Below are 22,652 nucleotides of genomic sequence, written 5' to 3'. Positions count from 1 at the left end.
AAAGAATATGTCAATGAATCAAAAAAACCAGAACAAAAAACCTTCACTTTCCACACCCTCCCAACCACTGGCTGGACCTGGTGGCTTTGTCTAGTCAGAGTAGCTTTATACAAAGACTGCTTGCATCATGCGCAAATAATCCCACCTCCCAAGAAGGTGTTGAGAACAGTGAAGATAAAGTTCACTAAAGACTTCTTGCATTACTCCAAGTATTACAAGTAAATGTTTTATTACAATGGGCTCAAGGCAAGGCTAATTTGTAAAGGCATAAAAAAAAAACCCCAATACAGAACAAAGGGTCAACTAGAGTCTGGAACCATCTTGTCTAGTCTCACATGCAAGAGTGAGAACTGAAGATCTCTGGAATCACAGTTAAAAGAGTATTCTGGGGAAATTCCTGAAATCCCAGGTCTCCCAAATGGAAGCTACAATGCCAAAGCACTCAATAGCAGTTTCTTCTCAAGAGGTCAGGGGCCCTTACCTGATATTATCAATCCAGCAATCAATAATGATAGGGAGAAGTAACTCCAGATTCAACCAAAGGGTGAAGTAACTGTCTGTCTTCTTGGAGCACAGGTAGTGTACCACTGTGGGTTTGTCCAACTTGGCTTCCAGCTGGTTCCCCAAGTCCCCGGGCACTGCAAGGATTCCAGAGACAGAGCACACAGTGAGACAAGAAACCCTGCACATCCTCTTCACTGAAGAGCAGTTCCTGATTTAGAGATGCCTTCCCCAAAGGAATTTGTACCCTCAAAGCAGCTAAGCTTTCCCTACGCTGAACTTCATCTTGATCATATCCAAATCTGTCGACGACCCATCAAGAGAGCTGGAGACAACCTGGAACGTTACTGACTGAAAACAAGGGTCACCCACTGAAATCCAAGTTATCAGTAGGGGTGTAGACCCATAAGGCAGTTAACTCTGGTAGCTACCCCAGGTTCCCTTCAGACTCATCACTGAGGTGTTTGAAGGGGCTAACTTCTTGGAGCGGATCCAGCTTTACCAGATAAAGTGGTCATGCTTGGCCCCTCCCATGGTCTTGGGGAGATTGGGTCCTTCCGCCTCGAGTCTCCTGACACAGCTGAAGAGAGTATAGCGTGAAGTGCGAGCGCCACTCACCTTTGAAGAACTCCGGTTATGACAAGTAACCTTGTTTCTCCAAAGGGAGTTAAGGGTAGAAGATTTTGCAGCTGGTCCCCAAACCAGAGGTGGGATCAAGGCTACTGAAAAAAGCGCTGAAGAACAGAGGTACCGAGGCAGGCCTCAGCTAGAAGCTACATCCAAATAGTACTGGCCGCTGGAAGAAGGTGGAGTAGACTACAAGGCTGTTCTAGACACCTCCATGGGGACGTCGCCCAGGACCGCTGCAGCGGCTGCTCCTCCTACTTCAGAATGGGCCGAGACAGTCCCTCAAAGGGTCAATCCCACCCTTTCAAATGGAACACGATGTACTCAGCCATTTTTCTAGAGCTCATTGGAGACAGCAGACTAAAGAAAACCAAGCTTTGCTTAGCCTGAAGGCTCAAATAATCTAGATGGTACAGGACCAGCCTTCTGATGCCTAGGGTGTGAAGGGACTCTGGATTAGGAATAAAAAGAAAGGAAAATTGCTTGATGGATGTAGAAACTAGAGATCACCATGGGAAGGAAGCCCAGGTGAGTCCGCTGTATTTTCTTGTTAAAAGTGGGGATGGAACATTAGCAGAGCTGGGGTCTCCAGTCCCCAATTTGCACGTTTGGTTTCTGATGGCAATGGGGAAGGGATCCAGACAGCTCTGGCTCCACCGCAGGTAGCCAGTTGTCTTGAAAGGTAGTCTCAGAATCTGAGTAAACTTTTCAGGGCAGTCAGGTTTATTAAGCAATTTTCAGAGACCAAATCTACCAAGAGAGGAGGGGCTTGTATACATATTTAAGTATGGTGTGCCCTCCATCCTCCTAGAGCTCAGTTGGCATGCCATCGGGATCAGGTACCCTGCCTTCCTTTCATGGCCCTGCTGTGGTGATTTCCTCAATGAAGTGGGACAAATGTCATTTCTTCACATGACGGAAGGTTCTGAGGATTTTATCTTCAATAGAAGGAATGCTGAAGAGAATATTGAAATGGTGTGCTGCTTTCTCTTCAGGAGTCCCCCCTAGTCTGATGAGGCTGGAGCCACCTTCACCCTTCCAAGGAGCCAGGATGGCAAGGACAAGGCCATACAATGCCTTTAATAACATGTAGAAGTTCTTGGTTATGAGGTGGTCTGCACAGCCCCACGTCTCTGCTACTTGGGTGGCCTACCACATGCTCCTTAACTTGACTGGCACATCATGGTGCAGGTTTCTTTAAGGCTCGCTCCTGTCAGAAGCCGGGGGGAGCACGGGGTGCTGTCAGTGCAGTACAGGTTTTGCCGTGAGTAGACTTTTCATCTGAGTCATTTGCTTCCAATCCACCTTGGTGAGTCTGTTTGGCCATGCCCCATGTCCTGTATGCTGTTGAGTGAGATATTCACATCTGCTGTACGAAACCCACTGGGAAGTCAGGTGTGACGCGTGAACATGAATGGAAATACCTCTGCGTGTCCTTTCAGCAACAGATCCTGCTGTGCCCCTAACCAATCTGTACAAAGTATTTGGAGAGCTGGTTGTATATTATAAAAAGGAGAAATGGAGAAGAGTTGAATGGAGAAGGGTGTGTGTGTGTGTGGAGGGGGGTGTCACACAAGTCCTCATTAGTCGGAAGGTTAAGGGCAGGGAATCACTGCTTCTCTGTAGCCCTCCCTCATCTTCACTTCCTGGCCAAGCCAGTGGAGGGACACGAAGGAGACTTGGGGTTGGGGGTGGAGGGGGCAGGGAACGCTTCTACCAACTCTGTTATACTGTACTTCAAATGCTCGGTACAGTGATCTGCACACAGTAAGTCCTTGACAAATACCGCTGATTGATGGGAGGGATAGTAAAACGTAAAGAACAGTACTGATTAAGAGACAGAAATGGCTTAGATTGCAAACAAGGTATTGAAGAACAAGCAGCAGATTGACAAGCATACAATAATCTTTTTTTTAATTTTAAATGCACAAGATCATCTGGAGCCACTCTTACCAGGGCCAGAGATGGACCTTTACCTCATTATCCCACCTCAATCTCATGATGATGAAAATTATGGTATTTGTTATGTGCTTTCTCTGTGTCAAGCTCTGTACTAAGCACAGGGGTAGATAATCAGATCGGGCAGACTGTGAGCCCCATGTGGGACAGGGACTAAGCAGGAGGGAGAACAAGTACTGAATCCCCATTTTACAGATGGAGAAAATGAAGCCCAGAGAAATGAAGTGACTTTTCCGAGGTCACACAGCAAGCAAGTGGTGGAGCTGGGATTAGAACCCAGGTCCTCTGGCAATTAATCTGGACTTCAAGAGGTTCAGCTTCAAGCCCAAGTATCAGAGCAGAGTCATGGTGTACTCTAGGTTTTTCCCTGACAAGTAATATGACTCTTGGTCAGTCATCCAAATGCAGGGTAAAATGAAAAACCTTGTTTTCTGAGCCAAACCACTAAAGCTGCCAGGCACTTCATGAAAATTCAATGGGCAACTGGGAGCCTACCAGGACACTCAACATGACATGCTTCTGAGGGCAGGCTTTAGGGTTTACTTGCATGACCGGGCTGTGGTGGTCCAGGTTGTGTTGTTGGCCCCTGCTTCACCAATGGACATTGGTAACCTGGACCCTCTCTAAACTGTAAACTCACTATGGGCAGGGAACCCATCTGTTATACTGTACTCTCCCCAAGCACTTAGTACAGTGCTCTGCACATGGTAAGCGCTCATTAAATGCAATTGACTGATCTGGATCCCTCATACAGATGCTTTCCTCATTTTGCTCCCCTCCCCCAAGTAAGGATCTCATTGATGCCTCCTCCAAAAAGACATCTCCCATCACTATGACAAACAAGCCTAACCCAGAGAGGGAGGGAAAAAATCTTAGATTTCAGCCAGGCATAGCAAAGTCAGTGATAACTGTCAAAGCTCTGGATACAGAAGTTGGAACATCTCTGACCTAAATGTTGGAACTTGTATTCATTCATGGAATCGTATTTGGAGAAGCAGCAGGCTCAGTGGAAAGAGCCCGGGCTTGGGAGTCAGAGGTCGTGGGTTCTAATCCCAGCTCCGCCGCTTGTCAACTGTGTGACTTTGGGCAAGTCACTTCATTTCTCTGGGCCTCAGTTACCTCATCTGTAAAATAGGGATTAAGACTGTGAACCCACGAGGGACAGCCTGATTACCTTGTACCTACCACAGCACTTAGAACAGTGCTTTGCACATAGTAAGCACTTAAATACCATCATTGAGCGTTTACTATGTGCACAGCACTGTACTAAGCGCTCACCTGAATGGATTCCTCCATGGAAAAAACAGGCAATCTTTGATGGCACCTAGCACTTTGTGTTGGGCTGCATGATAAGCGCATCAAATAGCTAATAGTAATCATTGTGGTACTTGTTAAGTACTTACTATGTGTAAAATGCTGTACTAAGCACTGGGGTAGGTACAAAATAATCAGGTTGGACACTGTCCCTGTCCCATATGAGGCTCACAGTCCTAATCCCCATTTTACAGAGGAGAAAGCAGGTACAGAGCAGTTGAGTGACTTGCCCAAGGTCACACAGCAGGCAGGGGGTAGAGCTGAGCTCATTCCACTAGGCCACACTAGCTGTTCTAGCCATCAAATTCAACTATGACAGGCTCCGCAGTCCTCTAGCCACAGTATACTCAGAAGTGGGGGGGGGGGGGGGGGGGGGGGAGATGTCAAGAGGACTGACTGCTGATCAAACTTTGACTTGTCAGGCCCGACTAAGGAAGTTAATACATAACCTTCAGTTGTAGTACTGAGGTAAAAAAGTATTGAGGCAGAGTTGAATAGCTCATATGCCCTGGTGGATGATGGAATGCAAACTGCCAGATTATTAAAAGCTTAAGGGCTTCCCTGAGAAGCAAGAGGCAGGAGACTGACTGTATATGCTTTGGTGATGGGCAAATTTCTGGGAGTAGGAGGGATGAGGTTTCTCCTCTAGACCTTCGGTCCTGTCCCAGCTCAGGCCTGGTATTCAGAAGGAGCTGGGTTCTAATCCTGGCTCTGCCACTTGTCTGCTATAAAACCTTCATTCTTTCAATCATATTTACTGAGTGCTTACTGTATGCAAACACTGTACTAAGCACTTGGGACAGTACAGACATATTCCCTGCCCACAGTGAGCTTACAATCTAGAGGACCCTGGACAAGTCACTTCCCTGGGCCTCTGTTACCACATCTGTAAAATGGGGATTAAGACTGTGAGCCCCACGTGGGACATGGACAGTGTCCAACCTAATTAGTTTCTATCTACCCCAGTGCTTAGTAGAGTGCCTGGTGCATAGTAAGCACTTAACCACTTACAAAAAAAAAAAAAAACCAGTCCAGTGGGAAGATATGGTAAAAGAAGGTCAGTGGGTAGAGACAAGGTCCTGGATGGAAGAGGGGCCCAACTGTTAAATTGCCTCGCCAGGCAGGCTAGGCAAAGGCTACCCAAATCCCCACAGAGGCTGAAAAGGTAGAATGGAAGGAATCATGGCTCAAGGAAAGAGTTCTGCCAGGAGCAGGAAGAGAAATAGTCTCCACCTTCTGGCCCTTCCTTCTCAGAATTTGTAGCCAGGGTTTGTTTTTTTGGGTTTTTTTTTATTTTTTTAAGAGAGGTTCCAACACTCTCAGGTGGAACAAAGGTCCTCTGAAGTCACAAAGGGAAAGGATTGGGGCAAATCCCTAAGACAGCATTAAAAGAGGAAATGGGGGCAGGGGGAGGAAGTGGCGGGGGGCGGGGGAGAGCCTTCCCTAGGCTTCAAAGGTAATTACTACTCGGTGCAAGCCAGCAGCTGGTAGATGTGTGGGGGTGAAGGGGAGATGGCTATAAACTTGGTGTGGTGGAGCTAAGCAAATAGGGAGTGGAAGTAAAAGGAGTCTTACTGCACTCTCCTCCAGCTCAGGCCCAAGTTAGCTTCCAGCACTTAGAACAGTGCTTCGCACATAGTAAGTATTTAACAAATGTCATCATTTGTATTATTACCTGAGAAGAATCCTCACTCCTAGGCATCAAAAAAGGGGAAGGGCTGAATCTTCAGCTTTCCAAGAATCACATCCAGAGTAAAGTCTGAACTCTTTATGGTTAGCAAGCCTTCATGCCCATCATGGAAATAGCTCCTTCAAGCTTTTTCAAGTTGAGTTCTGGGCGTATCTGGGCACAACTACAGCCATGATCACCTGTTATGTACCTTTATCAGCTCTGGAGAACAGTTTTTGGTTCAAGTGTCCGAAAGAGGGTTATCTTTACCATCATATTCAGAAAATAGTGGAGGACCTGGTTCTAGGTGCTGGAGGACTGACATCTGGAAACCTTAGGACACATGATGAAGTTCCTTCAGGAACGAACAGTCACGATCAAGAAGTAGTGTGGTCTAGTGGAAAGAGCATGGGCTTGGGAATCAGAGGACCTGGGTTCTTATCCCAGCTCCACCACCTATGTCCTGTGTAACCTTGGGCAAGTCACTTCACTTCTCTGTGCCTTAGTTACCTCATGCGTAAAATAAGAATTAGGAATGTGAGCCCTATGTGGGTCAGGGACTGTGTCCAACCTGATTTGCTTATATCTACCCCAGTGCTTAGTACAGAGCCTGGCACATAAGCACTTAAATGCCATAAAAAAATTTAAAAATAAGTGACAGGACTGTATCCTAATATCTATGCTGTAGTCACTTTTGGTCCTCTATGTAAAAAGAAACCCCTTTTTTATGCACCTTTCAATTTGAGTGTTTGTGTGAAGAGCACTTTTTATAAACGCTTGGGAGATTGCTGTTTATCAGAGTTGTATTCCAGGGGGAGACAGACATTAAAATAAATTACAAACCATGTACATAAGTGTTGTAGGGCTAAAGGTGGGGGTGACTATCAAGTCCTTAAAGGGTACAGATCCAAGGGCACAGCCCATGCAGAACCAAGAGGGACTGGGGGAATTGAGGGCTTAGTCAAGGAAGGCTTCTTGGAGGATATATGATTTTAGAAGGGATTTGGAGGTGGGGAGAGTGGTGGACTGTCAGATAATAAATAAATAATGGTATTTGTTAAGTGCTTACTATGTACCAAGCACTATTCTAAGAGCTGGGGGAGATACAAGGTAATCAGATTGTCCTACGTGGGGCTCACAGTCTTAATTCCCATTTTACAGATGAGGCCGCTGAGGCACAGAGAAGTTAAGTGACTTGCCCAAAGTCACACAGCTGACAGTGACGTAGCTGGGATTAGAACCCACAACCTCTGACTCCCAAGCCCATGCTCTTTCCACTGAGTCACGCTTCTTCTCTATGATATGAAGGCGGAAGGAGTTCCAAGCCAGAGGCAAGATGTGGTCGAGGGCGTCGGCGGAGAGATAGACAAGATTCCAGCGTTAAAAAAAAAAAAAAAACAAGCTTTCAGTACCAACCCTACCTAGTGCTTTCTTTCAAGTCAGCTAGAGAAAAACCACAGCATGGTATTTTTATGGAGAGCACCATTTCATTCACATTAAGTGACAACTTACTGTGGCATCACAGAGAAGGATCTGGGTTCTAATCCTGACTTTGCCACCTGTGTGACCCTGGGCAAGTCACTTCGCTGGGTCTCAGTTACCACATCCATAAAATAGGGATTAAGAGTGTGAGCCCCATGTGGGACAGGGACTCTGTCCAAACTGATTAACTTGCATCTACCCCAGAACTTAGTATATTGCTTGTTGCATAGTAAGCACTTAAGTACCATTATTATTCCAGTTCTTAGTACAGTGCCTGGCACATAGCACTTAAATACCATAATTATTATTAGTAGTATCATCCCATGTCCTTCCAGGGATCTCCAGTAGTTTCCTTGACCTACCATATCTGGCTCATGTGGCACCAATGACAGTGTTTGAGAAGCCTAATTTGGTATGTGCGACAGGCTTGGGTCTTACAGCTAGAGAAAAAGTTGAGCACTACAACTGTTCTGTAGGTCTTCAGTCTGATCTGAGCTCACTGATCCCACTCGACTTGTCTTTCCCTTGCATGAAACCAAGAAGGGCAATACACCAAAGCACCACTGAGTTTTCAGATCTATATAAAAAGCTGGCTATTCCCAGTCCTTTGATAATGTGATCTTTGGATCTAGCTCTAGGTACATGGTCTGGAGGATTTGTATGCAAAGAGAGTAAGAAAGATGCTGATCTTTTAAAAAAAAAAGAAAAAAAAAAGAAAAGGTGTTCCTTTCTGGGAAGTCTGTGTCATTCTTGGACATTTTGGAAGAAAGGGATGGAAACTACCTACACAAAATAGCTACACAAAGATGTCGGTGAGTAAAAGTGGAAGGGTTACTACGTGCTATTCTGTGAGTAGTTTGAGGTAGGTAGTTTCAATCCCCTTCTTCCAAAATGTCCATCTCTCTCTCACTCACACACACACACCCTGAAGCAGTCTAGATACAGATTTTTTTCCATGACATCCATAAAAAAAAAAAAGTAGCTAAGCAGGGCTTGTGTGAATTTTAGGTCATTTCTTACCCACCAGCATGATAAGATTGTAGTTATTTTCAGCACCAGTACAGACTGTGCTATTGCATCATTTTCTAATAAATGTTCCAGGCCTGAAATTTTTCACCGTCAAGACAAATGCTGTGTCTTTTAAAAGAGTAAGTCCCATTTTCAGATGTAGCCATTTCTACCAGCTAGAGGCTAAATCAATGGTTTTTGAGTGCTTCATCTGTTACAAACCACTATAAGTGCTCAGTAAATACCACTGAGGCTTATATGTCCAAAATGAACCAGGACATAAAAGCACACAAAAACCGACAAATGGGCATGCTTATTTGCTCAAAAATAACTCTGCATTCTTAAAAATGAGGTTTCTGGACAGGCTACCATCTGGAAGTATCAGGAGAAATATAGCTATCATCAAATCACTGTTTCATCAAATTACTTGCCTTACAGAGCAGATGGAGAAGAACTTGAGTTATCTGGGTAATCCACAAATCCCATTAGGTCACAGTAGTCAACTCTCAAGTTTTTAGGTGTGGGATTCAAGAGAAAATAGTGAAACATTGTGTTGGGTGGGGGGTGGGGAGAGAAGAGGAGAAATCAGCTTTTGAGAGAGATACTGAATTCCAAAATCCAAGTAGAAATTCCTACACGTTTCATTTGGATGTTCATAATTATGGTTTGCTACTGCTGTTGGACTACTTGGTGACTGATAAAGCCTGAGGCTGTATACTCGTAACTGTGACACCGAATCATTCTTTGAAGAATTGTTTCCAGAACAGTGAATCTATGAACTAGGTCACAGTGACTGGGCTACACAGCACAAAGTCAAATGAAAAGATAGAAATTAATATTTGATCCATGTAAAAAAAAAGTCCAATTCCAGACCCAAAATAAATTTTTAATTTTTTAATGGGGGGGGGGGGGGGCACAGCCAATGAGACAGAATTAACTGGATAATTCACTTTGTATCTGAAGACCTGGTTAATCACTGATTTCCAAAACACCCAGAAAGAAGGTGGGTAGAGAGGAGGGTTGAGACGTACCCCTAATACATGAATTTAGTCTCCTTTTGCAATTCTAGGTAGAGCATCTGCTTCTCTTTCTATGGGAAACTCTTAAAAGGACAAAAGTAGTAATAGCATTTTAAAGCCTAATCTAGGTAAGGTGCTTCACTAGTCAGGGCCATCCCTGGGTAATAATATTTATTGTGGTATTGGTTAATCAATCGATGTCACTGATATGTGTTAAGCGCTTACTATGTGCCAAACACTGTTCTAAGAGCTGGGGTAGATGCAAGTTAATTGTGTCAGACACAGCCCCTCTCCCACATGGGGCTCAGAGTCTAAGGAGGAGGAAGAACAGGGATGAATCCCCATTTTGTGGATGAGGGCAACAGGCTCAGAGAAGTGAAGTGACTTGCCCAAGGTCACCCAGCAGGCAAATGGCAGAGCCGGAATTAGAACCCAGGTCCTCTGACGCCCAGACTCATGCTCTCTTTCACCTAGGCGATGCTGCTCCTCAGCTAGTCAGTGCAATTTCCCCAGGGCCCTCCCCACCTCACCCAACCCTGCGAGTGTGTGAGATGCCAGAGAGCTACTGCCATGTGGGATGGCAGGAATGTTACCCAGGAAAGTTACCAAATCCCCTTTTCCCCTTACAAACCCCAATAGCAGCAGCTCTCGAGAGTCTCACTTCCCAGAAAGGCTAGAGCTTCCTAGGGCAGGGGGAGGTGGGGACAGAGTGCTTTGTGGGAGTCCTGCCCCTGCCCCACTCTGTAGGGAGGATGGAGGAAGACACTTCCACTCAATCACCTACTGTTCACCTATGGCACCTCACAATGGGTTCGCTGCAAGAGACCTAAAAATTCTCAACACTTAGATTTGCCCAGGAAAATGACACTGTCTCATTTTACAGGAAATGGGTTAGTCCTTACAACTCTTCCCACCAGACTCTGACACCTGGAATCCCTCCCCTCATATCATTTGATGGAAAGTAAGGAGGGAAGGTGTGGGAAGGAGAGGGGGAGAGAAAGTCCTACACATTGCCTTTACAGTTCCCAATGCTTAATACAATGCTCCGCACACAGTAACTGCTCAATAAATATCACTGATTGATTGACAGTTGGAAGCCTTCTCTAAGCACAGGGAATGAGCTGGAGGTCTAGAGAACTAAGTTTGGCTCCCATCAACCGTTTACAAGTTATTCAAAGAAAGGCCACGCTGCATTTGAGTTTCTCAATACTCTGAGCAAGTCAGCCCATATTACATACACCCGAAGGATACATCTGGCACCAATTGCTGACACCCCGAGATCCTTAAGTCCTACCCTGGAAGTTACATCCAGTTACTACAGGCAATTAAACTTCCTGTTCCACCCCCTCAAGAACCTTTCCTGACCTTGGAACTCTGCCCACCCTCCCCAATATTTTTCTCCCCTTTTTAAAAAGAGCCTCTAGAAACCAGGAAGAGGAAAGAGATTCACAATATAATTGTTACATACCTGTAGGACCTGGTTGTCATGTCTGGGCTGTTCTGAAATGAACACTAACTCTTTGCAAGTCAACTGGGAGAGGGAAGGGAGACTTTTCATGATACAATTGGGGTGAGTTCTTTGAAAATGTGGCTTGCCTGTACTCTATCTGCCACCCAAAACATATTAAGGGTGAAGCGCTTAGTACAGTGCTTTGCACACAATAAGTGCTCAATAAATACAATTGAATGAATGAATAAGGGTTAGCTTGGGTGATGTCTTTAGGTACCTGGTATGTTAATAGTAATAAGCTCCTATATCCAAATCACAGGAGTCTAAGACTAAGCTAATATCCTCTGGTGAGCAAGTACTGGAAGCAAAACTATGACTTTTTTCATCTCACTGAAGCTGTTGCAATTAAAGACAAGATCTCATGACAACAGCGAGGGATTCTGTTTTTCAGTCTAAAGGGCAAAAGAAAGCCCATAGCCAAAGGTTCACGTCACCTCTTGAGGGATGGGCAATATATCTAATTCCCATTTGTACATTCTCTCCCATCGCTTAGTTCAAATAGCACATAGTAAGCACTTAATGCTTCTACCACTACCTACATGCCATCTCTTGGAAAAAGTCATTTGACAGCTGTGTTAGAGAGTCAGAAGTCTCACCCAAATATAAAAACCTTCTGAATATAGCACAGCACTTTTGCTAGAGTAATCAGACCATACCACCTTTATTTTTAATATTGTCTTTCTCCCCATTTTATAGTTGAGGGAACTAAGGCCCAGAAAAGTTAAGTGACTTGTCCAGAGTCACACAGCAGGCAGACATGATACAGGCACTAGCTTGGATTAGAGAAATTTGGCTTTTATATATTAATGAAGGCAATTCAGAAAGTCACAATACTTAAGAATCACATTTCTGCTAATATTAGGAGCTCAACAACAACAAAAAAACCCAACCCAAAAGAGAATGCTCTCAGACATTAGCACTCCCTGTGCTACAAATTTGTTAAAAACAGTATGTGAATTCCTCCTGTTAGAAGGGAGGGATACAATCAGGTAGCTTATTATAGGCTCCAAAATTCCAACTACCTCCTAGTAGCATCTCCTACAACAAACAAAAAAAGCCCAGATGCTATACAGGAATGCACTGGGAAAAGACAAAAACAAAAAAACCTTTCTTGAAAGATCCCATCCTGTTCTGGGCACGAAATGGAAAAGTTATGCAACAGTCACACAGTTGTCATGGTTTTCAATATTCAATTTCTTTATGGTATTTAAGTGATTATGTGCCAGGCACTGTACTAAGCACTGAAGTAGATGCAAGCTAATCGGGTTGGGCACAGTCCACGTCCCACAAGGGGCTCACAGTCTTAATCCCCATTTTACAGATGAGGTAGCAAGCACAGAGAAGTTAGGTGAGTTGCCCAAGATCACACAGCAGACAAGTGGAGGAGCAGAATTAGAACCCAAGTCCTGTTTCCCAGGCCTATACCCTATCCACTAAGCCACGCTGCTTCTCTTCTATTACTCCAGTTACTCAGAGGCTGAATATACAAGCTCACAATTTTTCAACACATGCCTCCTACCCTCGTTCCTGCTGCTAATGGCAGTTTCCCTAGGTTTGTTAATAATGCATTAAACCATTTCTCAATTTCCCTCTTCCCCTCCCCCCCTCAAATATGGATTTTTTTACACAGTGAAAACATTCCAAAACTGTTAACTGCCAACAACAGGACAGGAAAGAAGGCTGTTCTGTGTCTGCAATCAGGTTTTGTAGCCATGTTCAGCAAGGTAGAACTGAAGGTGCAGTCACGAGCACTGGTCACTAATTCACTTGGGCTGCATTTGGTTACACTCCCAAGTTTGTCGGCTCAGTAGCATAGTGAGGCCAATTGGAGAGGGCTTTAACTAGCTGGATAAATGGGCAGGATGACCTGAAATTCAAGCCTCCCCAAACAGGAGCCTTCCCTTTTGAGGCATAATTTGCTACTGCCTGTCTTTTGGCCATTTCACAATTAGACTGAGGAAATCCGCGTTTCTGGGCCAACCAGCGGGTCTCCCTCCTGTGACATAGTTGAACTTGGCTATTGAGGCAATGCACAGAACAGGAAGGAATCCAACAGGCCAATATGGCCTTCTGGTGACTGGTGGGCTGTGGCAACAATATGGCACCAGCCCAAACTATAGGCCTAAAGAACAATTGTAGTGTAGGGCCTTTTTTTTTTTTTTTTTTTTTTTTTAAATAGCTGTGAGACTTGGACCTACCAAAAATGCCACATCAGCCCCCTAAAATATCAATGTTATTTATTGAGCATTTACTGTGTGCAAAACCATTGTACTAAGCGCATGGGAGGATACAATATGACAGCTGGTAGATATATTCCCTACATGCAATACTATCAAGGGGTAAAATGGGATTTTTAAAAAAAGAGGTTTGGGAACCATCATTTCACCACTGAAGGAGTTTTCATCATATCCCACCTTTGCTGAGCAGCATATGTGAGGAGAATGGGCAGCAGCAAGTTGACCAAACCCATGCCCTATGGTGAACTGAAGAAACATTTTAGAGATCGAATATAGTCAAACCTTAAATGATGTAGCATAGTAGGACAGCCAGGAGACAGCAGCAGCAGAACGATAGGCCAGAGATACAGCAGTTAGAAACGGCATTCTGAACCTCCTGAATAATAGTGGTATTTGTCAAGCAGTTACTACATGCCAAGCTCCATACTAAGTGCTGGGGTAGATACGAGCAAATCGGGTTGGACACAGTCCCTGTCCCACATGAGGCTCAGTCTCAATTCCCATTTTGCAGATGAGGTAACTGAGGCACAGAGTAGTGAAGTGACTTGCCCAAGGCCTTTGACTTGTGACATGTCCTTGTGACTCCCAAGCCCATGCTCTATCCATTACGCCATGCTGCTGCTTCACTCCAAAAGGGAAAAAAACAAAATGATACCAGACACTATTGTTAATAAGCACAAAATGCAACAAGGAGAGAAGCAGCCTGTCCTAATGGAAAGGGTAAAGACCTGGAAGTCAGGGGACCTAAGTTCCGATCCCAGCTCTGCCACCCACTTGCTGCGTGACCCCGGGCAAGCCACTACACTGTTGTGTGTCAGTTACCTCATCTGCAAAATGGGGATTAAGACTGAGCGCCCCGTGTGGGACATGGACTGTATGTATCCAACCTGATTAGCCTTCCTCCATCCCGGTGCTTAGAGCAGTGCCTGGCACAAATGCCATAACAATTACCATAAGAAAAAAAATAAATGGTCTTTAGATGCACCTGATGGGGAAATACCAGTCAGTTGTACCTTGGTCTTGTCAGTCTCAAGCACTTGATAAAAAAAAATTTCCAGTCAAGTTAAAGCCAAAAGGACTGATATGTAAAAAAAAAAAAAAAAAGATTTTTTTTTTTAAAAAAAGCCTCCTTGTTAGAAGAGTGGAGAACCAAGGCTGTATGTTTTACTCATCAACACCTTTGGTCAAAAAGTGGTTTGACAAGAGGGTGAAAGGCATACAGTACAGTTAATTCCAGCTTTATGTTTTTAGTAAGTGACTGTGCCTTCCTTGATAACCTGTACCAGCATTTCCCTCCTCACATCCGCCAAACTAACTCTCTTACCCTCTTCAGGGCCCTACTGAGAGCTCACCTCCTCCAGGAGGCCTTCCCAGACTAAGCCCTCCTTTTACCTCTGCCCCTCCTCCCCTCCCCATTCCCTACTCCCTCCCTCCGCTCTACCTCCTTCCCTTCCCCTCAACACTTGTGTATATTTGTATATATTATTACTCCATTTATTTTAGTGATGTGTATATCTATGATTCTATTTATCTTAGATATGTTTTGTTTCACTGTGTCTGCCCGGTTTAGACTGTGAGCCCATTGGTGGGCAGGGATTGTCTCTATCTGTTGCTGAACTGTACATTCCAAGCACTTAGTACAGTGCTCTGCACATAGTAAGTGCTCAATAAATACGATTGAATGAATAAATGAATAGATGCAATATACTGTGGAAGAATTACGTCTTAGTTTTTGCACAGTATACTCCTGTGTCATTCCAGCCCCTTGCTGGCTGGGGGAAAAAAAAAAAAAAAGTGAAAGTGAGTTTGTTTTCAGCTACGACGCCAGCTCTTTCGAATGCACAAATGCCTTCGCTAGACTTTCCACATCCTGTCCTCGGACCTAGGCCAGCCTTCTTCTGACCGTATTAGAGTCAGTCATCGAGGGCAAGCACAAACAGCTTACCACTCATCCCTACTGAATTTAAGTCCATTTTGTAGGACATTTTTCCATTTCATCAGAGCCTGAGGTCTAATCTGGTCTTTTACCTTCATAACCCCATCTGATCTAGGATAATCTGAAAATTTAATGATCTTCTCTATTCATTTGTACAGAAAATCAATAAAGATATAGAGCAGTACTGGCCCCAGGATTAAACCCTGTGGGACACAGGTTTTTCCCACAATGTCCCTCCAAACTAGTCAGCTTTGAAGGCTGCCAAGGGACAGCTGGGCATCTACTTAATAGTAGGGGGAGTCAGATCATACTTTCATAGCTTGTCGATGAATCAAAACCCTTATGGAAAATTGGAAGAAGAAAAAAAACCAATCTATATGTATTAATTCCCCTGTAAGATATCCTTTCCTCTATGAAGTGTGTCTGGCTCAGGATTCCCTCTTCCCTGAAAATCGGAATTTTAGATTACCTGTATTACTCTATCTCCTCTCCATTACCAGGAGGAAAAAAGGGGGGGGGGGGCAGTGCTCACATTATTAATTTAATTCAGAGATACAAGCCTGCCAAAGAAGACTAAAAAAAGCAGCCAGAGAAAATAAACAGGGCATAAGCTAACCTGTAGTCTGGAGAGCCTACTTTCAAAACACCACCAATAGACAACTGAATCTCTGTATGCTCTTAAAGAACAGAGCAACTCTGTAACTTTCCATTTCCTTTGGCCTGAGGAACCCAAAGCCCATAGAAATCTTACAACACCCTCCTTAGGTAGGTTTGTAGCAAAACAATACTTTGCCCAATTTACAGATAGGGGACATACAAAAAATAAACCCAAGTTAAAAAGCAAAGCCCTCTCAGAGAACTTGGGTTCTAATCCTGACTCCACCAGTTGCCTGCTGTCTGACTTTGGGCATGTCACTGCCCTCCACCTCAGTTTCCTCACCTGTAAAATGGGGATTCAATACCTGTTCTCCCTGCTACTTGGACTGAGTTCCAGATGGGACAGGGACACTTTGTATAGTGTTTGGCACATAGTAAGCACTTAATACTACGATAATTAATGCCTAGGAGTCCATAACCCTCCAAAGGGTTAATAAGGACCTAGAAAAGTTGATGGACCAGGATACAACCCAGACTCTAGGACAGAACTCAATCTGGTGTTCTTCAGGTCAAAAACATCTCTGTAAAAGGTGGAGCATATGCACAATTTTGATGTCAGTAGCAACAGTATTGGAGCACCTACTTTGTGCAGAGCACTGTAATTTGTTCTGGGCACCTTCAGGTGTTGAAGATGCAGTCCCTGTCCTTAAGAAGCTTACAATCTAATGGAAGAAGCAGACAAACTGATGAATAGACATAAACAGTAAACATGAGTGCCAAGGTGACTGAAGAAATGCTATTAAGAAAGGAGCGACAGGGCAGCATAAAAGCACACACACACACAAAAAGACCAGAATAGTGCTAAGATGCTGTAATTGTTAACCAATAGTATTTACAGAGTGCTTACTGTGTGCAGAACACTGTACAATATAACAGTTGGTAGATACATTCCCTACCCACAAGGAGCTTACAGTCTAGAGGGAGGCAGATGTGAAAATAAACCACCAACACAAGGGCCAGCCTTATCGTGTGCACACTGTGACCAGCACCATGGATCCTACACTGACCTTTTCGGTCATGGACGCACTCAGGTGAATTTCACCATGAGCAGTGATGAATACAAAAGAAGAGATATAGACATAGGAATGAGATGACCAAGAAAGTGGAAGACTATATCATACATTCAAACTTATTTATTGAGCACTTACTATGTGCAAAGCACTGTACTAAGCTCTTGGGAGAGAAGGCAACAGGACAGGACTTTCCCAGGCCAGGGCATGGCATGAGCAATGGGTTAGAGGATAATTAAAAAGGCAAGAAAAAGCATTACAAAGCTAAGGAAGGTGGTAATATGGAGAGAACAAAAAATTTCCTAGGCAAAACACCTACCTAGAATGCTCTCTGACCACCTAAATTTGAACAAAAAGTGGTAAAACTCTCGTCAGAGTTGCACTGGCTTTCACTTTCCCGTTCAGTACCTCAAGACTGCTAAAGTTCATCTGTCTTTTTTATAGCTACAGAAGAAGTCCATAATGTACCAAAGCAGATGTGGAAGGCTCAGAAAACATAGTTAAAATGTCCATATAATTAGAATTATCCCTTAAGTGATGCAATAGGGATAGATTCTGGCCATAATTTGATTCGACTCCTCTCCCCTCACTCACTGTGATAAAAATCTGGATGACAAATTCGGAAAGCGTTCCATTTTTTTTATTTTGTTAGCTTGCTCTCTGATCTCCCTTCCTTCTGCCTCTCTCCACTCCAGTCTATTCTTCATTCCGCTGCCCGGATCATCTTCCTACAGAAACGCTCTGGGCATGTCATTCCCCTCCGCAGAAACCTCCAGTGGTTGCCTATCAACCTTCGCACGAAACAAAAACTCACTCTTGGCTTCAAAACTCTCCATCACCTTGCCCCCTCCTACCTCACCTCCCTTCTCTTTTTCTACTGTCCACCCCGCACACTCCACTCTTATGCCGCTTACCTCCTCATGGTCACCCCCTTCAAGCCTGTCCTACCCTCGACCCCAGGCCCACGTCCTACCGCTGTCCTGGAACGCCCTCCCTCCTCACCTCCGCCAAACTCTCTTCCCCTCTTCAAAGCCCTGAGAGCTCACCTTCTCCAGGAGACCTTGCCAGATTGAGCATCCCCTTTCCCTCTGCTCCTTCTCCCTTCCCCATTCCCCCCATCCTTGCCCTGTGCTCTTCCCCTTCCCCTCAGCATTGTGCATATTTGTATATATCACCCTATTTATTTTGTTAATGATGTGTATATCTCTATGATTCTATTTATCTTGCTGATGTTGCGTTGCTTTTTGTTTTGTTCCGTTTTGCTTTATCTGTCTCCCCCATTTAGACTGTGAGCCTGTTACTGGGCAGGGATTGTCTATCAGTTGCTGAATTGTACTCTCCCAAGCATTTAGTACAGTGCTCTGCACACAGTAAATGCTCAATAAATACAACTATGTTGAACCAGGATACAAACCAGACCCTAGGTCAGAAAGCAAATAAAATAAATATTCTAATCACTGCTTTATAAAGCTACTCAAATATTCACTACATGCTACAGCTTGTAAATTTGGGTCAGTTACTGCTATACCAACTGTGGACACAGTTTGAATTTCTCTCTCTTTCTGAAAAGCAGAGCTACTGAGACAGGTGTGATGAAAAGAGTGGGGAGGAGTGGGTGGGGGGTAGAGAAACCTTTGAAGAGCCTGAATCCTTATTAACAGCACTTGAGGTTTACCAATCAGGACCAGTTAGCCCCAACCTGAAATAACTAATTATGGGTTGTAATTACTTCCAGACATTCACACTTTCACTGTTTACAGTTCCAAGGGGTGTGAATCTTGGCTCTCACCACTCCTCAAAGACCTCCATCACCATCTTCAGGAAAGAGCACGGGCTTTGGAGTCAGGGCTCATGAGTTCGAATCCCAGCTCTGCCACTTGTCAGCTGTGTGACTGTGGGCAAGTCACTTCACTTCTCTGTGCCTCAGTTCCCTCATCTGTAAAATGGGGATTAAGACTGAGTCCCACGTGGGACAACCTGATTCCCCTGTGTCTACCCCAGCGCTTAGAACAGTGCCCTGCACATAGTAAGCGCTTAACAAATACCAACATTATTATTATTATTATTTATTGAGCATCTACTTGTGCAGAGCCCTGTACTACATTCTTGGTAAAATACAACTAATGGTTGCTCAACCTTCAATTAGCTCTCTTCTCCCCATTACTTATCACTTCTTCCACTTCATCTCTCTCTCTGACACACACATATACACACACACACACACACACACACACTCCCCTCCCCTTCACTCCTCTCAAACTAAGCTAACCTACTATGCCTTGTTCTCACTTCTCATGCCACCCACCTCTTTCCCCACCCTCCCTGCTACCTGGAACTTTTTCCCCCTTCACCTGGCAAACCACACATCTCCCCATCTTGAAAACCCTCCAGGAGGCCTCCCCTGATCATGCTCTTGTTTCCCTATCTTATTCCACAGGCCCCCCGAGTCCCAACTACCATGTCACCTAAGCACTTGGGGTATTCACTTTCAGCTCTTTAGCTTCTCTCGGTCTTCCCTACTACATTGTAAACTACTTGAGGGTAGGCACTATGTATAACTCAATTGGACTCTCCCAAGCACTCAGTACAGTGCTGTGTACAGAGTAATTGCTCAATGCATTTGATGTATACAAATGAATCAAACTTTAAGTCTGAATAAAAATGAGTATACATTAGTCCAATTCACCAACAGACCAAGGTAGCAAAACCCAATTTTCTTCAGCTTCCCCAAATTTCCAATTATCTGAATTAGCTTCCATGACAATTTGAACAGTGGTTTGTGGGTTTTTTTGTTTTTTTTTTTTAACTCTTCTGGCATATTCATCTAAAAGAATAACTGCAATTGTAATATCCATAAGTCACCATCCCAACCTGGAAAGCCTGCAACAAGAAAACCTAACAGCTAAGGGGGAGTTGGGAGTATGTGTGTGTCTGGGGGGCGGCGGGCACGTGCCCACAGAGAAGAGGAAATGGAAGTTCAGAGTATTGTGGGTCCTCCGAGTCTTTTTTTTTCCAAGAAGACACTCACAGGCACGTTCAACAAGAGAAAATGTTCCTAATAAACTTGCTTGGTCTGCTATAGTGATGACTTGTCCTGTTCCATTAGCATTTGTAGGTCATCATCCTCCAGACCTGATTCAGTGGCACACAGTGAAAAGGTAGCTAATCAGGTACTTAGCCAAAATGGGAGAAATTTAAAAAAAAATTTAAAAAATTTCAGGAATCTGTCAGGACAGTGCTCAGAGTGGGTTTCCATTTTGCAGAGGACAAAAGTCACACTGCTCCTCCTCTCCTGAAGCCCAGGAAATTGGTAGGATACTTCATCCACTGGACAGGATAAGATTCTCTTCATCCTCTCCCCCCAGCCAAACTTGCACTCCCCCCCCACGACACTGGATAGGCCTTAATCGTCCTTACAACAGACCACTCCCTCTCACCCATCCCCTTCCCCCAACCTCTACTATAAGAATCAGGCTCAGAAATACATACTCTGAGGTTACATTGTACCTTCTCAAGCATTTAGTGTAGTGCTCTGCACACAGTAAGCGCTCAAAATGACAGACTGGTCTATCCACGACCTTAACGACTCAAAATGCAGTGCGCAAATCAACCCAGAGAAAAAGATGGATAGACACAAGTCCGGGAATCCAGAGATGTCGGTTCCACTTCTAGTTCTTATCACAGCCTCGTTACACTTTGAGACCTGCCAATTTCCTAGTCTTCCTCACCTACCTTACAGAGGTATCATTGGATTAATGTCTGCACGGTGGCTTTATGTTAGGACTCACGTTTCAGGAGATCTTGTGCAAATTTAAGATGTCTCGCTAAACGAAAGAAGCCAAATGACATGGGGGCAGGGAAGATTTAGTCTCATATTTAATCCCGCATTAAGAAAAACACACACCCAACAGCTCGTAATTGCTTTCTACTATTGTATCGCAGAAGAAACAAAACCCTTTAGATCAACTCAATGGCTACACGGGGAACGAGGGGCAGCATTCAACTACCTTACCTTGGGTTGGTGCAGTTGCCTCCAGCAGCCCTTAATTTCTGGTTTTAGTTAGCATCTGACCTTTCCTATTAAGCGTTTTACAAATGCTGTAAATACAGGTCCTACCTACAACGCCAATCCCTCCTCCCACACACACCCTCACCACTCACCCCAGTAAAGCTCAACTCACCGGTCCTGCTAGAGAGGAAAATTCACCCACAGCACTGCGACCCCGTGCTTCCCGGGAAAGCGGCGAAAAGAAGTAAAAACATCCCGGCCTGCGATGTCTTAATGTTAAACGCAGCTGGCCCCTCCGGGATGCTCAGGGCTCCTCTGACTCTGCCTCCACCTCCCTCTCCCGGTTATCCCCAGAGTGCAAGGGGTCACTCTCTCAAGACAGGGCCGAGTGATAACACGGTACTAGAGGGCGGAGAGTTCCACCCTGAGGGAGCACGAGTTCACCGGGGTAACCGGGAGACAAGAGGGATGATACGCTAAATTAAGCAAAAGGCATTGGGGGTGGGGGGGACGATGAGCCACCACCCCCTCCTATTTTGGTAAATCAACGCAGGCTCCATTATTGCCATTGTTCTTGTCTGTCTCCCCCGAATAGACTGTAAGCCCGTCAAAGGGCAGGGACTGTCTCTGTTACCGATTTGTCCATTCCAAGCGCTTAGTCCAGTGCTCTGCACGTAGTAAGCGCTCAATAAATACTATTGAATGAATAGAGAGGGCAGCTCGGGCTGATGACCGCCCCCCTGCCTACCCCTCCCCTGAACCCCTGGGTCATCGGCGCAGCCATAAAACACGGGCGCTCGCCCCGCCGGCCCCAGGCGGCAGGAGAGGCGCTCCCGGGAACGGCGGGCGAATGGCCGGGCTGTCCCTCCGGGACAGAAAGGACGGAGCGGGGCCGGCCGGCGGGGAGCCCTCCCCACCGGGGGCCGCGGCAGTGTCTGGCCGTGAGCCGGCCCGGCTTTCCCCTCCAGTTCCCCGAGAAGTTGGCCGCGTCTCCGACGCTCCCCCACCCCTCGGGCCCGGCCCGGCATTGGTGACCGACGACAGACCGGCCCGTCCGGCCGCTCACCTAGCACGACGGGAGGGCGGTGGGCGGGGGGCGCGGGGACGCCGGGGCCGGGCAGGATCAGCAGGAGGCAGCAGGCGAGGGCGGGCCCCCGGAGGGGAGCGCGGCGGCCACGAAGGGCGGGCGGAGGCATGGCGGGCACCGGGGCGAGCCGGGCGGGGGGCCGCTGGCCGGCGGGCTCCGTCACTGAGGAAGCCGGGCCGCCGGCGACCCGCTTAACCCCGCCGCCCCTCGCCGCCCGACCAATGAGGGCCAGCGGGGCTCGGCTCCGCCCCGGCGAGGGGAGGAGGGCGGAGGGGAAGGAGGCGAAACGCATCGCACGCCGAGAAGGTGATGGGAGGCGGGCTCCGGTCCTCCCCGCCCCCGCCGTTTCTGCCCCCTCAACGCTCACATGGCGCTCGGGCGGAGACCACTGGGGTCCTCGGGACTGTTCGCTGACGCGGTTAACTCTGCTGGAACTTTCTCGTCCCCAGATCACCCCACCCCCAGCACCGTGCTCATTTGTATACATTCGTTCATTCAATAGTATTTATTGAGCGCTTACTATGTGCAGAGCACTGGACTAAGCGCTTGGAATGGACAATTCGGCCACAGATACAGTCCCTGCCCACTGACGGGCTTACAGTCCAATCGGGGGAGACACACAAAAAT

General features: G+C 45.8%; 1 protein-coding gene across 1 annotated transcript in view; it reads right to left on the bottom strand.

The window, feature by feature from the left end:
• Window positions 1-22,317, bottom strand: part of PLA2G15 (phospholipase A2 group XV) — a 40,686-nt gene extending 18,369 nt beyond the window's left edge. The window contains exons 1-2 of the mRNA XM_029051101.2: window positions 22,005-22,317; window positions 482-638 (exon numbers count right to left, since the gene is read on the bottom strand). Coding sequence (XP_028906934.1) covers window positions 482-638; window positions 22,005-22,317 — 470 coding nt within the window. The remainder of the gene's footprint in view (window positions 1-481; window positions 639-22,004) is intronic.
• Between the last annotated feature and the right edge of the window lie 335 nt (window positions 22,318-22,652).

Source organism: Ornithorhynchus anatinus, chromosome X1 (genome assembly GCF_004115215.2).
Source record: "Ornithorhynchus anatinus isolate Pmale09 chromosome X1, mOrnAna1.pri.v4, whole genome shotgun sequence".
NCBI lineage: Eukaryota > Metazoa > Chordata > Mammalia > Monotremata > Ornithorhynchidae > Ornithorhynchus > Ornithorhynchus anatinus.
The sequence above is the reverse complement of the archived record's forward strand: the minus strand, read 5'-3'. Positions and strand labels throughout refer to the sequence as shown.